Consider the following 16,569-nt stretch of genomic DNA (forward strand, 5'->3'; position numbering starts at 1 on the left):
TTTGATGTTTCTTTTCGGTTTCCATTAGGCTAATGTACTACGATCTTGTACAAATTAATGCAATGAATGCAGATATAAATTTCGAAATTTGCGCGTTTACGGACAGACAAAATCGTAAGTCTTCGGAAGGCTATATCTCAGACAAATAGGGCCAGATCGGTAAACGGTCAGCTGTCCCAGGATCGTGAGGATCCAGACTGTCGAACGGCATCAAAATCTCGACTACGAAAATTAGGCCGATTTTTTGCAAATTTAATGATGTAACCATCATGATTTTTTGCGAAAATCGTGAAAAAATTGATGTCCTTTTTTCCGATCGCAATCGATTGGCAGGACTCTCCTGATCACGAAAAGACATGCCGCACCCCGATCGGCTGCCGTGTTGCAGAGATATAGCGTACAGAATAAAACAGTATTTTAAAGACATGAAAACAGTCTTCGGAAGGCTATATCTCAGACAAATAGGGCCAGATCGGCGAAGGGTCAGCTGTCCCAGGATCGTGAGGGTCCTGACTGTCGATCGGCATCAAAATCTCGACTACGAAAATGAGGACGATTTGTTTAAAATTTAATGATGTAACCATCATGATTTTTTGCGAAAATCATGAAAAAATTGATGTCCTTTTTTCCGATCGCAATCGATTGGCAGGACTCTCCTGATCACGAAAAGACATGCCGCACTCCGATCGGCTCCAGTATTGCAGAGATATAGTGTACCGAATAAACCAGTATTTTAAAGATACGCAAATTCGAATCATCGCAAGGCTATATTTCAGACAAATAGGGCCAGATCGGTGGAGGACCTACTCTCCCAGGATAGTAAGGGTCCAGACTGTCGCTTGGCATGATGATTTATCATGAATTTTTGCGAAAATCGTGATGAAATGGATGTCAGGGCAATCTATGTTACCCACTGTGGCGTTCGGCTATAGTCACGTCATCATGAGCCAGCCCTGACGCCCATTCATACGCCGCCGAATCAAACGATGGGCTACAGTTTCAAAACGCGTAAGTGAATCAGTGCACAACAGTGGACATATTTTAATATATATTTTCCTTCGCAGAGGACTCATGTACCCTACACTTTGCCACAAACCAAATCGTATCCGACTTCCCCCGCCAAAAAGATTCCTATCCAAGCATTAGCGAGCCAGACAGAATCGTATCCCAGCCGGATAGAAGCGCACCCCCTGCTAGATACGAACTTAACAAGCCATCGTCATCCTTCGACCTGGCCATCGACAACAAGGACTCTGACTATGGCAACCAATGGAGGGGCTACACGGGCTACTAGACTCTAGACAGATCTCGTTGTTGTTAGGTTTAGGGATATATAGTAGTATAGTATACGGATATATAGTAGATAAATTTGTCTATTTGTACTAAGCTAAGTTTTGATGAATAAAACTATTGAAAAATCATCCTTGCTGTATTCTGTATCGGGGAAAATATCCGATTACAAAAAGGCGTGGGACGCCCAGATCGGTACACAAATGGCGGAATAAACGAATTTTTTTGATTGGGGAAAAGGTCCTTGATCCTTAATAAGGACTCCATTAATTTAGGGACATTTTTTCGATCACAGGAAGCCATCGCACGCCCAGATCGGCCCACAAATAGCCCATAATGGTATGTATGTATGGTAGGGGTTGTTGGAGTCCTTAACGAAGGATCAAGGATATTTTTCTGATCACGGCGGGCCATGGCACGCCCCGATCAGACCACAAATAAGAGAGAAAACAAGATATACATGTCTAGAGCAAATATCCTTGATCCTTAGTCCTTGATAAGGCATGCAGATCAAGGAAGCTATTCCGAACCCAGGAAGCCGTCGCACGTCGCGATCGGGCCACAAATAAGGGAGAAAACAAGATTTATATGTCTAGACCAAATATCCTTGATCCTTGGTCCTTGATAAGGAATGCATTAGATCAAGGAAGCTATTCTGAACCCAGGAAGCCATCGCACGTCTCGATCGGGCCTTAAATAACGGAGAAAACAACAAAAGTTGTTGTTGCCAATTGATATACTAGAAATGTTTGTTGTTGTACAACAACAATCCTCAACCTGCTACCTCTGAAATGGCCAAAATCCAGAATTTCAGATCTGGGATACCAGGCGAACAGAAATCAACAGCAAGCAACTTTGGCGATTGCAAAAAATGTTGCATACTTTTGGGCTGAAAAATGGCGGGAAAATTTTAAAAAAAGCAGCGACCTTCTACTGATTTCTGTTCGCCTGGTATCCCAGATCTGAAATTCTCGTTTTTCTCCATTTGAGCGGACGCAATTTGAAAGTTGTTGTTGTTGTACAACAATTGACAACAAGAACTTTTGTTGTTTTCTTCGTTATTTGAGGCCCGATCATGACGTGCGATGGCTTCCTGGATTCGGAATAGCTTCCTTTATCTGCATGCCTTATCAAGGACTAAGGATCAAGGATATTTGCTCTAGACATGTATATCTTGTTTTCTCTCTTATTTGTGGTCTGATCGGGGCGTGCCATGGTCCGCCGTGATCAGAAAAATATTCTTGATCCTTCGTTAAGGACTCCAACAACCCCTACCATACATACATACCATTATGGGCTATTTGTGGGCCGATCTGGGCGTGCGATGGCTTCCTGTGATCGAAAAAATGTCCCTAAATTAATGGAGTCCTTATTAAGGATCAAGGACCTTTTCCCCAATCAAAAAAATTCGTTTATTCCGCCATTTGTGTACCGATCTGGGCGTCCCACGCCTTTTTGTAATCGGATATTTTCCCCGATACAGAATACAGCAAGGATGATTTTTCAATAGTTTTATTCATCAAAACTTAGCTTAGTACAAATAGACAAATTTATCTACTATATATCCGTATACTATACTACTATATATCCCTAAACCTAACAACAACGAGATCTGTCTAGAGTCTAGTAGCCCGTGTAGCCCCTCCATTGGTTGCCATAGTCAGAGTCCTTGTTGTCGATGGCCAGGTCGAAGGATGACGATGGCTTGTTAAGTTCGTATCTAGCAGGGGGTGCGCTTCTATCCGGCTGGGATACGATTCTGTCTGGCTCGCTAATGCTTGGATAGGAATCTTTTTGGCGGGGGAAGTCGGATACGATTTGGTTTGTGGCAAAGTGTAGGGTACATGAGTCCTCTGCGAAGGAAAATATATATTAAAATATGTCCACTGTTGTGCACTGATTCACTTACGCGTTTTGAAACTGTAGCCCATCGTTTGATTCGGCGGCGTATGAATGGGCGTCAGGGCTGGCTCATGATGACGTGACTATAGCCGAACGCCACAGTGGGTAACATAGATTGCCCTGACATCCATTTCATCACGATTTTCGCAAAAATTCAGGATAAATCATCATGCCAAGCGACAGTCTGGACCCTTACTATCCTGGGAGAGTAGGTCCTCCACCGATCTGGCCCTATTTGTCTGAAATATAGCCTTGCGATGATTCGAATTTGCGTATCTTTAAAATACTGGTTTATTCGGTACACTATATCTCTGCAATACTGGAGCCGATCGGAGTGCGGCATGTCTTTTCGTGATCAGGAGAGTCCTGCCAATCGATTGCGATCGGAAAAAAGGACATCAATTTTTTCATGATTTTCGCAAAAAATCATGATGGTTACATCATTAAATTTTAAAAAAATCGTCCTCATTTTCGTAGTCGAGATTTTGATGCCGATCGACAGTCAGGACCCTCACGATCCTGGGACAGCTGACCCTTCGCCGATCTGGCCCTATTTGTCTGAGATATAGCCTTCCGAAGACTGTTTTCATGTCTTTAAAATACTGGTTTATTCTGTACGCTATATCTCTGCAACACGGCAGCCGATCGGGGCGCGGTATGTCTTTTCGTGATCAGGAGAGTCCTGCCAATCGATTGCGATCGGAAAAAAGGACATCAATTTTTTCACGATTTTCGATTTTCATTAAATTTTCAAAAAATCGGCCTCATTTTCGTAGTCGAGATTTTGATGCCGATCGACAGTCAGGACCCTCACGTTCCTGGGAGAGTAGGTTCTCCACCGATCTGGCCCTATTTGTCTGAGATATAGCCTTCCGAAGACTGTTTTCATGTCTTTAAAATACTGGTTTATTCTGTACGCTATATCTCTGCAACACGGCAGCCGATCGGGGTGCGGTATGTCTTTTCGTGATCAGGAGAGTCCTGCCAATCGATTGCGATCGGAAAAAAGGACATCAATTTTTTCACGATTTTCGATTTTCATTAAATTTGCAAAAAATCGGCCTCATTTTCGTAGTCGAGATTTTGATGCCGATCGACAGTCAGGACCCTCACGATCCTGGGACAGCTGACCCTTCGCCGATCTGGCCCTATTTGTCTGAGATATAGCCTTCCGAAGACTGTTTTCATGTCTTTAAAATACTGGTTTATTCTGTACGCTATATCTCTGCAACACGGCAGCCGATCGGGGTGCGGTATGTCTTTTCGTGATCAGGAGAGTCCTGCCAATCGATTGCGATCGGAAAAAAAGACATAAATTTTTTCATGATTTTCGCAAAAAATCATGATGGTTACATCATTAAATTTGCAAAAAATCGGCCTCATTTTCGTAGTCGAGATTTTGATGCCGATCGACAGTCAGGACCCTCACGATCCTGGGACAGCTGACCCTTCGCCGATCTGGCCCTATTTGTCTGAGATATAGCCTTCCGAAGACTGTTTTCATGTCTTTAAAATACTGTTTTATTCTGTACGCTATATCTCTGCAACACGGCAGCCGATCGGGGTGCGGTATGTCTTTTCGTGATCAGGAGAGTCCTGCCAATCGATTGCGATCGGAAAAAAAGACATAAATTTTTTCATGATTTTCGCAAAAAATCATGATGGTTACATCATTAAATTTGCAAAAAATCGGCCTCATTTTCGTAGTCGAGATTTTGATGCCGATCGACAGTCAGGACCCTCACGATCCTGGGACAGCTGACCCTTCGCCGATCTGGCCCTATTTGTCTGAGATATAGCCTTCCGAAGACTGTTTTCATGTCTTTAAAATACTGGTTTATTCTGTACGCTATATCTCTGCAACACGGCAGCCGATCGGGGTGCGGTATGTCTTTTCGTGATCAGGAGAGTCCTGCCAATCGATTGCGATCGGAAAAAAAGACATAAATTTTTTCATGATTTTCGCAAAAAATCATGATGGTTACATCATTAAATTTGCAAAAAATCGGCCTCATTTTCGTAGTCGAGATTTTGATGCCGATCGACAGTCAGGACCCTCACGATCCTGGGACAGCTGACCCTTCGCCGATCTGGCCCTATTTGTCTGAGATATAGCCTTCCGAAGACTGTTTTCATGTCTTTAAAATACTGTTTTATTCTGTACGCTATATCTCTGCAACACGGCAGCCGATCGGGGTGCGGCATGTCTTTTCGTGATCAGGAGAGTCCTGCCAATCGATTGCGATCGGAAAAAAGGACATCAATTTTTTCATGATTTTCGCAAAAAATCATGATGGTTACATCATTAAATTTTCAAAAAATCGGCCTCATTTTCGTAGTCGAGATTTTGATGCCGTTCGACAGTCTGGACTCTCACGATCCTGGCCTTATTTGTGTGAAATATAGCCTTCCGAAGATTTGGATTTGCGTATCTTTATAATACTGGTTTCTTGTGTACGCTATATCTCTGCAACACGGCAGCCGAGATTGTACTGTATATTCTGTAATATTAATAAGGTATATGTCTGTGACTGAACAAAATGTACAACAACAAATGAACAAATGTATACCATCTATAGTAAATTTGATTCATTTTAAGTCAAATATGTTTACTTACTTTGGCATTGCTGTGTTGCTGCTTACAGAAGACAAATACGCAATGATATGAAATTAAACTACCGATGTTTTGCAAAACATCGATGCATCACTCAACATCGTTAGCAGCAAAAACATCGGAAAACATCAGTAAACATCGGCAGAAAAACATCGATGCTCGATGCATCGATGTTTTTTTACATCACTACTCTACACTGAATCAAAACAAACAAGTGGCTCAATATTGTACAAAGTTTTATACAAACCGCCTTGTGATAAGGAGACTTTTGCCGGCAGAATCGTATTTCAGTGAATTCAGCTTAAGATGGGCTGTGCAGAGAGCAAGGATAGCGAGGGCGAGACTCAAAACCATAGGCCTAAATACCGGTCCTGCACGGATGTCTTCTGGCTGGCGCTTTATATTATATTTTGGCTATTTCTGGTAAATATACGCAACCATTCGCCTGTCGCCATATAGCGCATATATGCATATGTGGGAGAGTGTATAAAAAAAGTGAAAGCGAGCGGTGAGAGATCAATCTACTTTAATGCGAATGCTTTCCTTTGTCTCTGTGTGAGTGTGCGAATGCTTGGCGCGCTGTCTGTGAGGAGGTGGAGGCGACTACTTGTTACTTAGGCGAGCAAGTCATGTCGTCATCGCCATTGCCACTGCCATCATATGAGAATGGAATTGTTAATTCTGTTAATGAATGCGATGACTTAACACTGGCTCTTTTGAGACCTCGGCAAGAGCTGAATCAATTTCTGCTTTTCCAGTGTCCTGCTGGACACGCCACTCCCTTGTCGTGAAAGCATTTCCATGTGATATATATCCATGGGTACGTCCATTAAAACGATTATAATAATAATGGCCCTTGTCATGCCATGTTCGAGGGCGTTGGCGGACAATTTCTGCATATGTATATATGTATATACATATGTATTTGCTGGCTATCTTTGCTGCTGATATTAACTGATTGGAGGGATTTTCTTTTCAGATTGTGATAGCGATATTTTCGTTTTTTTATGGCAATCCTCTGCGAATCATCAATGGCTACGACTCTTTTGGCAACACCTGTGGAGTTAAGAACAATGAGCGTTTCCATGATTTTCCCCTGTCCGGCATGAACACCGTAGACAAGCCCGAACTCTTCTACTTCGATGTCAAGGAGTTAAAAAAGTCCTTGAAGATATGCGTAAAGACCTGCCCCGCCAAAACTCTGACCAAGCCCAGTGAGCTGCTTCAGTACTACACTCAAACGGGCAGCCATCTCTGCAAATATGACTACAACATGGATCAGCTCAGTACGTTGGGAAATGATGGCAAGACCTTCAACTTTCTCGGCCCATGTCCTAGTTTTCCGGTCTACGAGAGGTGCGACTGTTTTTCAATTCTTTGTTCCATTTGAATACTCAAATGTTTGCCTTCCTCGTAGTTCTCCTGTTCTGCATCGCTGCGTGCCGAAGGGCACTGGAGATAAGGTGCAGGAATTTTACAAGATGCTCAATAACTGGGACGTGGCAGCACAATTCCTCAACGACATCTACTCCAGTTGGCACATCATTGCCATGGTCTGTGGCATAGCCCTGCGTAGGTACCCTTTTTCATAATTTGAATCGTTTCTAATTTGTCTGTTTTTTTAGTTATTTCGATTGCTCTGGTTACCATGATGCATTGGCTCTCTCGCATCGTCTCCTGGATCATTTGCGTCCTGGTGATTGTGGCCAGCATTGGCCTGACGGCGGCTCTGTGGTACGCCTACTACAACATCAAGTACAAGTCGGGACAAGTGAACACACAGTACTCTCTGCTGGAGGAGTTTGTGCGCAATCAGCAGGCAGTGCTAACGCTGGCCGTCCTGGCAACTATAACAATGGTTTGATATTCCCATAAACATCAGCCAATGGATGGTTTCTCATGTGCGTCTCTATTTTGCAGATAATCCTTTTGGTTGTTATCTACTTTCTGAAGAACAAACTGGCTGGTTTGTCGGCCCTCTTCGAGGAAGCTGGCCAATGCATGATGAATCTGCCAGGTCTTTTGATTGCTCCGCTCTTGGCATTCGTTGTGCTAATTGCCTTTCTGAGCTTCTGGGTTGCAGTAGTCGTCTGCCTGGCCACAGCCAGCTCTCCGGGTCAGGGTCCCATTTCTCCGTTTGACAATACGGCCGAAGTACATCAGTCGCTGCCTGCCAACGCGTTGTTCGCGAGCAACAATACCAGCCTCAACGATCAGAGAAGTAAGTAGAGATGGAGATGCGGTTGGGATGAACTCATTTCTTGGCCAGGCTCTATTGATAATTGGCTTGAGAGCAGTGCTAATTGAATTAACCAAACACATGTATATCTTTTGTATTTTTTGTGTGTGTTTTTATGATGTGATTTATGGTTGAATAAGTAAGTGATTTTTTCTAAAGGCACAACAGAGTTCAATCCTCAACTCTTGTGTACATATTTCTGTGTGTTTTTCTTCCAAACCACTTTCGGTTCTACTGTGTACATACAACGATAAAACAAACCTCTTAAATCAGCGAACTATGCTTACAGTTTCATTAATTGCATTCCCTGTTTAAACAGTCACTAAACGTGTAGAGTATGCCGATGCCAGTGCCCTGCGGAGCATGTTCTGGATATATGTGGTGGGTCTCATTTGGACGGTGGAGTTCATTTTTGCCTGTCAGCAGTTTGCATTGGCCGCTGCTGTGGCCTTCTGGTACTTTGGTAAGCCCACCACAACGCCCACATTGTATGCCATTGGAAAGCTGGTCAAATATCATCTGGGAACTGTTGCAAAGGGATCCTTTGTGATCACTATATTCAAGATTCCTCGCCTAATACTCACCTATTTGTATGCCAAGTAAGTTTCTCTCCTCGACCTCCATAACATGCATAGCTATTTTTCACGATTGCCCTTTCCATTCCAGGCTAAAGAAGGGCGAAGACAAGGGTTCGGAGTGTGCCGCCTGCTGCTTAAAGTGCTGCATTTGTGGCTTCTGGCTGCTGGAGAAGTTCATACGCTTTCTCAATCACAATGCCTACACCGTTGTGGCGATCGAATCAATTAACTTTTGCCCAGCTGCCGGAATCGTAAGTTTGAGCTTGAGATAATCAAATAATCAGATTAGAGGTATCAAAAATAAACATCTATCGCTATCTCGCTCTTGTTTTCTAGGCTTGGAACGCCATGGCCACCAATGTCCTGCAGGTGGCCACAATCAACAGCGTTGGCGACTTTATTCTCTTTTTGGGAAAGGTTGTGGTGGCCGCTCTGTCCGGCCTGATTGGTATTTTCATGCTAAAGGATATGCCGGGTCTGAACTTCTACATGGCCCCCGTAATACTCATTATTATATTTTCATTCTTCATCGCCCACATTATCCTGTCGCTCTTTGAGGTGAGTAATCAATCCTGCCTATCATGTCAACGATTATCTCTAATAATGATCCCATCCAACAAACAGATGGTGGTGGACACTTTGTTCCTGTGCGTTTGCGAGGATAAACAAATCAACGGCCGCGCTGGTCGTTGGGCTCAAAGCAATCTGGCCAAATTGGTCGGCGAGGAACCGCTGCAACCCGGCGAGGAGCCGCCCATTCAGGTGGTGGAGATGATGCCCATCAACAAGCAGCCGTTCAGTATTACACGACTCCCTCCATCTGACCCAGAGGTTGCCCCCATGTCGGAAGAGTAACACTCTAAACACGTCTTTTTCTATTTATTCCAAGCCTCCCGAAACTCAACGCACATCTCATTAGGATGTTAATATATTAATATTTATATATACTTATAGCCCAGTCTAAGGACTATCTCCGTCGCGACGTACAAAGCCCAAAAGTGAGAGCGAATAGTAACATGTAATCTTGTCTATTGATATTCTAATTAAGAATGCACAATTTATATATGAATGTGTTTATAAAATATAATCCTTTTGTATTTAATTGTATTTTCTAAAGCAAGGAATTCATACTTTTTTTACGCGTTTTGTTACCTTTGCCTTCTTCTGGTCGATTACCTTTTTGACGGCCTTCAACTGTTTCTCCTTAATCTTCTTGGTCAGCGCTGACTTTGGCGTTTTTTGCTCATTTTCCTGCTGCTTCTTTTTGGCTATCGCAGCCAAGATCTTAGCAGTCGCTATGGGATCTTCATCATCGAAGAGTTCATCGTTGTCGATGCCGTCGTATGCCTTGACGGGACGCGTCGCCTCGTGTTGCACCTTCTGCTCCACACGGTTTACGTACTTATCCTTGGCCGATTTCTTCAGGATCTGTCGCTGCTTGGATGGGCTGACATAGTCGGGATTCTCCCATAGGGTTTTGCCTGTGAAGGAACCGTCGAATATCTTGACGGGATTCATCACGTACCGTGGTCCCACCTCTGACAGGCCGCCGTCTTCGGAAAGAATCTGGAAGTTCCTGAACCAGATGCGATTGTCCAGGAAGGTAAAGGTAAAGACGTGATCCACAAACGGCTGGCTCTTGGGATGGTGGTGGGGCACTGAGTAGGTCTGCACAAAGAGCTCCTTGAGGAGCTTTAAGTGCGGCAGCTCATCGAATTTCGAGTCGAACGATAGCAGTGGGCGCGAGCCCCTCAAACAATTTCCAGTCATCTTCAGCTCGGCCATTGTGTGAATGTTCTCGATAAGGAATTTCGCTGATGGCCCTTCGGAGCCGACCGTGTTGGACACCCACATGTACAGGTCCCGCTTGCGGCGCCCTTCAAATAGCATGGCCTTGTTGCAGTGCTTCATTTCACACATCTCATTCACCACCGACAGAGTCTTGGCGCGCTCCATTTTCGATTCGGCTCGATGATGCGGCATCAAGGTTTTGATGTCGCGCATTAAATGTCTGTCTCTGTGGCTAATGCCACGCGCTGCGAAGACCAAAACACGCTGTTTGTTCACCCATTTCTCCTGCAAGATCAAGTATGTGCGTTTTAGCGGTGCCTTGATTTTAAATTTTAAAATCTTCTTACTCTTTTGGGAACAACATCATCTGACTTCCGCTGTGGAGGTAGCGGTGGATTTTCATCAACCGGCACAATCTCCAGCTGATCGACCTGCTTTTTCTTTTGAAATTTCCGACCCATTTCTCTTTATTTTAACAAATTTCGAGTTCTAAAGAACGAGTAAGCAACGATCCAAAACAACGTGGAGTTGAACCAGTGTGACCGACGAAAAACGAACTTAGCCCAGTTAAGCCCCCTCTGTTTAAACAGTTCAACGAATTGAGGTAAATGGCGGCAAATATTACTGATTGCGAATTCTTCTTGTAGATCCATGCCATTTTTCCTCTGAACTTAAAAAAAAACACGATATCTTTCACCTGACTGCGCTAAAATTATTACATTTTCATTATTTTCGGTGACATATTAAAATACCCCCTTGGTCTACAATGGGTTAATCAATACCCGTCAAGGAATGGAAACCATATTCCTTGATTTTGATATTCGATTTGATATTACTATCTAGCTAAAACTTCCATACTTGAACACATAGTTTTATCCTATTGATAGATCAATTTTCTATATGATATATTAGTTTTAACTACTCTCTTGTATTGAGTTTTTTCAAAAAAATAAGGTTTTAACGAAAAAGGTCAAACAAATAAAACGTAAGTCAGTAATCGTTCCTGTCAAATAAATGATATCGATAGCTTGGCGAGTTGGCCAGCACCTACAATAAGTATTTTATGGTTATCAAATTCATAATTTCAATAAAAATATTAATTACATTAATTAATTAATTGAACGGTATAGTGCCATTTCCAACACATTTTTGTTACTTTTCCTACGATTTAAAAGTTTAAATAAAAAAAAGTGTTTCAGGTTTTCAGAATTGCACATTTACGTATGTGAAAAAACTAGCACTACCTCTAAAAATATCTTTACTATCAGAAAAAGTCGGTTTGGTTCGAAGCGTAAAAATGCTGTTGCATAGTGTTTTTGTTTTATTGAACTATTTACTTTTATAACAATCTTTGGGTAAATAAATGTATATAATTCTTCGCTCTAAACAGCTGGAACGACGCCCTCAATGCGTTCTCTGTACAGCTGGCCCCGGTTCTTTTCCACAATCTCCTTGACGTCATAAAACCATTTGCCTGCAAATGCAAAAAGTATTGACAGAATTGATTTTGAATGAATTCCAATGAACTATTTACCAATGCTGGTGTTCTGCAGGCAGTCTTTGAATGTCTGGCATCCTTCCATACTGCTAAGGACACCGAAAACGGAGAGATCCGCAAGACTGGGCTGCTTTCCGCCCATGAACTTTGTGTTTCGCTTCTTCAGCTCGGTGGTCCACTTGTCCAGGGCATCATACATATGAGATCGGACATCATCGGTGAGAGCATGGCGACGTTTCAGCACCTTGGCAATCCCCCACATGGCCACGGCCCCGCAATAAACCATCATATTTCGTTCCCACTTCGGAAAATGCACGTCCCACTCGCCCGCCTTTGCGAACCACTCAAATGTCTCCAAAGACTCGCTCATGCTCTGATAACAGTTCGGTGATATGAGGTGCACCAAGTGGTTGTCCGCCCAGGTCCTCCATTTGCGATCGGTTCTGTGAAGAATTCATTTTATTAAGACAATCTGGGAATGTGAAATGCACTTGGGCTTACTCCTCCGTTTCCTTGGTTACACTCTTGGGTGCGCGATCCTGATACATAAGGAAGTACTTGTTCAATATATCCGTTTTTTTTTTGCTTTCGTCGTCAAAGAAGGAGATGTGTGGGTAGAATTCTGCCAGCTCGCCAATATCGGTGCGCTTGTCGTGAAGATAGGTGGCTATTAGCGATATAATGGCACTGGAATCAACCATTTGGACGTATTGACCATCCCGCTGGCGTATGAGCACCATAGGGACTTTCTTAACTGTCGACCACCGAATATCCTGTCGCAGAACGGCATCCACCTCGACAACCGAGTAGGAAACGCCCATGTAGTCCAAGTATGCACGGACCTTACAGCAGAACGGACATGTCTGGAACTGAAATAACACAATATCCAGTCCGGAGGTGTCTTTAGGGTTCACATAACGCTTGGTTATACGCACGCCCTCCGGCATGTTTTCCACACGCTTGGGCGGCGTGTGTTCGTGCTCCTTGTGGGAGTCGCCATCAGTCCATCGCGAGTACACTGTGTAGACTGAGCCTGTGACTGCGCCCAGACCGGCTCCGAATAGCGCCAGCTTGAATGTTCCATTGGGCGGCTTCTTAACGCCATTGCCTGGTGCTTCTGCTGTTTTGCTGAAGGTTCGGCGTGCCAATGCAAATTCCTGATGGGATTTATTGCACAGAAATCGCGAAGTCCTGCTGCCCACCGGCAGAGGACGTGTTGCCGCTACTAGGGCTGTGGCGGTCGCCAGCCGAAAACATGACATAATTCCACTTTGTTTTGACTATTTGTAGTAAAATCTATTATATATTATGCAAAAATTGGCGATAAGTCGCCTCCCGAGACTAGATTGAATTAGCGATGCGATAGTTGAACCGGACATGTATCGATATATATAAGTTTGCCCATCCCTACTGAATACAAACAAAACAAATCCAGAAAAAAAACACCGCACCACATAAAATCTCTTGTTCTTGCAATTCCTGTGAAATTCGATTCGAAATGTCGGCATCTGTGGAAAGTATTGTCGCGGGTGCAGCAGCTGCTGCTTCCCTAGACAAATATGGGGAAGAGGACCTGTTCAGTATATTAATACGGTACGGACTTTATGTGGGAGCCATATTCCAGTTCGTATGCATCTCGGCCGCCGTGCTGATGGCCGGCGAGGAGACGGTGGACGCCAACGAAACGGAGAGAGAGAGTGAGCCGGTGAGGGCACGCCTGCACAAGATCCGCAAGCTGGAGAAGAAAAAGCGCCGCTAGGTCAGGAATCGCATATCTCATAGCATAGCATAGCCCTAGTTAGCCTAACTACTTACCATATTCTAAGTATACACTAAAATAAAAGTCATTTCTGTGAAATGTGTAGCTGCCCAGCCCTTGATAAATCTGCCGACTCTGCCGCCCTGGCATCTCTGCACATGACTCAGGGCGGGGCGGGGCGGTGCGGCCCCATTGTGAGAGCCCCCCACACCCAAGAATCAGCTGCAAACAAAAATGACTAATTGTATTTCTCTTTTAGTTTTGGCTCTTTAATTTTGGGAATAATATAAATTATAATAATCGTATATTTATTATGTTGCTCGCAATGTTGTTGTTTTACTTCCCTTTGTAGTAATGTGTGTGTGTGTGTGTGTGTGTGTGTGTGGTATGTGTGTTTTTGTGTGTGTTTTGTTGTGTTGAATGCTCCCACTCTCTTCTCTTCTCTTCTATGCAGTCTATGCCAAAGGATGCATAAAATAAACAATTATCACTATGAATTATTATTATTATGCGTTATTTAGTATTTAGTTTTTTTTTTATGAACTTTGCGTGGAATTACATTTTTAGGTCAAAACTCATTTCGAATCTGCATTGACTTCTTCTTCAGACAGGCATGTGGCTGGGGGCAGGAGGCTGGGGGAGGGTTGGGGGCGTGTTGGTTCGTTTCAAAAACGCTTAAATTTCAAATACAACAACTATTTTGAATAGGAATAGGAAAATAGGTCTAGAGGGGAATCCGACGACTCTTAACTGGAGCAAGAACAACGAACCGCACCGCACTCTCGGATCATTTCGTGTGGAACGTGGACAAAAAGCGGAAAAGAAAGAAAGAAAGAAATGAAAAAAAAAAACATAAAAGTTGGATTGAGGTGAGGCGAGAGGTGTGGCCGGGGGTGGTCCGGGTTTGGTCCGGGGTCGTGTTTAATGTGTTTTTATGTTAAATTCGCAACATTATTATTTCAGTTTACGCTATTTACTCTCGTACTCTTACTCATTGTTTTGTTGTTGTTTCTATTTAGCTTTATCGTTATGTTTTTTTTATCATTATCATTGTGGTTGGTGTCTAAATTATTGTTTAGTTACTCACAAGTGTAGTCATCTCATCGTCACAAAATATAGTATAGTATATATAATATATATTTGCCTTTAACCCACACACAAAACCTTTTCATCCTTCCTGCTAGCCCACCATCGACGGGAGGGCCCAGATGTTCTTGTTCCTCTTCCTGTTGCTGGTCTCGTTCTCGCTCTCATTCACGCTCGTATTTTCTCTCGGTCTCGTTATGGTTCGTTTGCCCCATACGCCGACATTGACCATCCGTCGATGGTCAACTAGGCCTCGGGCAGCGGTTTCAGCTCCTTTATCTGCTTGATCAGATAGGCCTTCTCGTCGTTGAACTGCTCGTCCTCGGAACGGTCCGTATGGAAATTGGTTAGGAAGTCGACCAGTTTCGTTTGGTTGCGCAGCAGGATGTCCAGGATCGGCTTCGGCTTGTTCGGATTCGCCACGAACACCTTGAAGACGTGAAACGCCTCGAACTGGATGTTGCGCGACTTCTCCTTCAGCATGTTCATCATCAGCTTCAGGTTCTCCGGCTCGGAAATGTAGCGCGTCATCACGGTGAAGTTATGCCGGTCCAGCAGCAGCTCGCCCAAAAGCTTCAGGCTCTGGCGACGCGTTACATAGTTCTCCGAGTTGAGCAGCCGCTGGTAGTGCTGCGAGAAGAACTTGTCGTAATTGGCGTCCAGGAACTCGGCGCACAGCAGCTTGTGGCGCGTGAGGAGCTCCTTGAAGGTGGAAAAGGCATCGGAGGCGATATCGAAAGTGGACACCTCCACGTAACGGAAGAACTTGAAGAACTCGTCCGAGTGGATCATGATCTTGGCCAGGGCCTCGTAGCGAGCGCACTCCCGCAGCATGGTGCCCGAATTCAAGGCAATCTCTGGGTGCGCATCCTCGTAGCCGCCCATCAGTGTAAACAAGATCTCCGGTTTCGTGCAGATGTACTCCACTGTGGGCGAGCGGGTACCAATCTGTCTCCGCAGCACATTGTTGAATATCAGTGCCACATGCTTCTTGCCCTCGAAGTCGATCCTGTAAAGGTTCTGTATAAGCAGCAGCAACAGATTGCTGTTATACAGCTCCTGCGACAGCTGAGCGACCACATAGTCCGCTGGCGGCTCTGTATCGCTGCTGCCATATAGCATGTTCTTGATGGACACCAGGTTCTTGCTGCAGTCCTCCTGCGCCTTCTCCATTTTTCGGTCGCCCGACTCCAAGGCATTGATTGCCTCCTTGAGCGATTTTACCAGCTCCACTGGCGACTTCTGTGACTTCCCGAAGAGTGGCATTTTGCTTTCTGCTGTTTTCTCGAGCTGGCTCTGTTTCGGGCTCGGTCTCTCGTATCTTCTGTGGGCTGCTGACTGACTTTCTGCTGATGTTGTTGTTGCTGCTGCTGGCTGGCTTGCTCTAGCTTTCGTTTGTAGTTGTACCTTTGAGGTCGTGGCTTTCGTTGCCCAATTTCTGATGCTGAAGACACAAATTAGATCGCTTGGCAATATTATCACGGTATAATATTCTATTATTATATATTAATTTCGTCTTTTTCAGTGCGACCGCGGACTTATCGATACAATATACGGTCTGACCCTAAGAAATATACCGAAATATACCTTAAATATACTGATCTTAAAGAGTGTCATCATTTTCGTGGAGTGTATTTTAGTGCCCACTGGTCGACAATGGGCTAACGTTCTCTGTCCATGATCAGAAATTATGTTCCTCGATTTTGTTATTCGATTAGGATTTACTAGCTTGATAAATTTTTCAGCACTTCACACGTAGTTCTATCCGACAATCTACTCAATTTCATACTAGAATGGCTTATTTTATGTACT

At 44.0% G+C, this 16,569-nt stretch overlaps 5 protein-coding genes across 5 annotated transcripts; 2 read left to right on the forward strand and 3 right to left on the reverse strand.

Moving 5' to 3' along the window:
- Positions 1-5,978: 5,978 nt before the first annotated feature.
- LOC108152650 (CTL-like protein 1) lies at positions 5,979-9,730 on the forward strand. Its single transcript, XM_017282142.2, has 9 exons — positions 5,979-6,229; positions 6,786-7,162; positions 7,224-7,378; positions 7,432-7,664; positions 7,727-8,027; positions 8,365-8,644; positions 8,712-8,874; positions 8,960-9,181; positions 9,248-9,730. Exons 1-9 carry the CDS (start codon positions 6,113-6,115, stop codon positions 9,476-9,478), a joined length of 2,079 nt encoding a protein of 692 aa, XP_017137631.1. The 5' UTR covers positions 5,979-6,112; the 3' UTR covers positions 9,479-9,730.
- LOC108152651 (ribosome biogenesis protein BRX1 homolog) lies at positions 9,689-10,968 on the reverse strand. Its single transcript, XM_017282143.2, has 2 exons — positions 10,762-10,968; positions 9,689-10,699 (listed from the first exon to the last, which is right to left on the reverse strand). The coding sequence occupies exons 1-2, from the start codon at positions 10,873-10,875 to the stop codon at positions 9,749-9,751; spliced, it is 1,065 nt and encodes a 354-aa protein (XP_017137632.1). The 5' UTR covers positions 10,876-10,968; the 3' UTR covers positions 9,689-9,748.
- Positions 10,969-11,697: 729 nt separating this feature from the next.
- LOC108152625 (prostaglandin E synthase 2) lies at positions 11,698-13,261 on the reverse strand. Its single transcript, XM_017282099.2, has 3 exons — positions 12,414-13,261; positions 11,949-12,355; positions 11,698-11,888 (listed from the first exon to the last, which is right to left on the reverse strand). The coding sequence occupies exons 1-3, from the start codon at positions 13,172-13,174 to the stop codon at positions 11,797-11,799; spliced, it is 1,260 nt and encodes a 419-aa protein (XP_017137588.1). The 5' UTR covers positions 13,175-13,261; the 3' UTR covers positions 11,698-11,796.
- A 56-nt stretch (positions 13,262-13,317) lies between these two features.
- LOC108152626 (protein anon-73B1) lies at positions 13,318-13,974 on the forward strand. The gene has a single exon (XM_017282100.2). The coding sequence runs from the start codon at positions 13,411-13,413 to the stop codon at positions 13,669-13,671; it is 261 nt and encodes an 86-aa protein (XP_017137589.1). The 5' UTR covers positions 13,318-13,410; the 3' UTR covers positions 13,672-13,974.
- Positions 13,975-14,199: 225 nt separating this feature from the next.
- On the reverse strand, positions 14,200-16,325 carry LOC108152624 (protein Mo25). The gene has a single exon (XM_017282098.2). The coding sequence runs from the start codon at positions 16,021-16,023 to the stop codon at positions 15,004-15,006; it is 1,020 nt and encodes a 339-aa protein (XP_017137587.1). The 5' UTR covers positions 16,024-16,325; the 3' UTR covers positions 14,200-15,003.
- Between the last annotated feature and the right edge of the window lie 244 nt (positions 16,326-16,569).

The sequence above is a fragment of the Drosophila miranda genome, chromosome XR (genome assembly GCF_003369915.1).
Source record: "Drosophila miranda strain MSH22 chromosome XR, D.miranda_PacBio2.1, whole genome shotgun sequence".
In the NCBI taxonomy this organism is placed as follows: Eukaryota; Metazoa; Arthropoda; class Insecta; order Diptera; family Drosophilidae; genus Drosophila; species Drosophila miranda.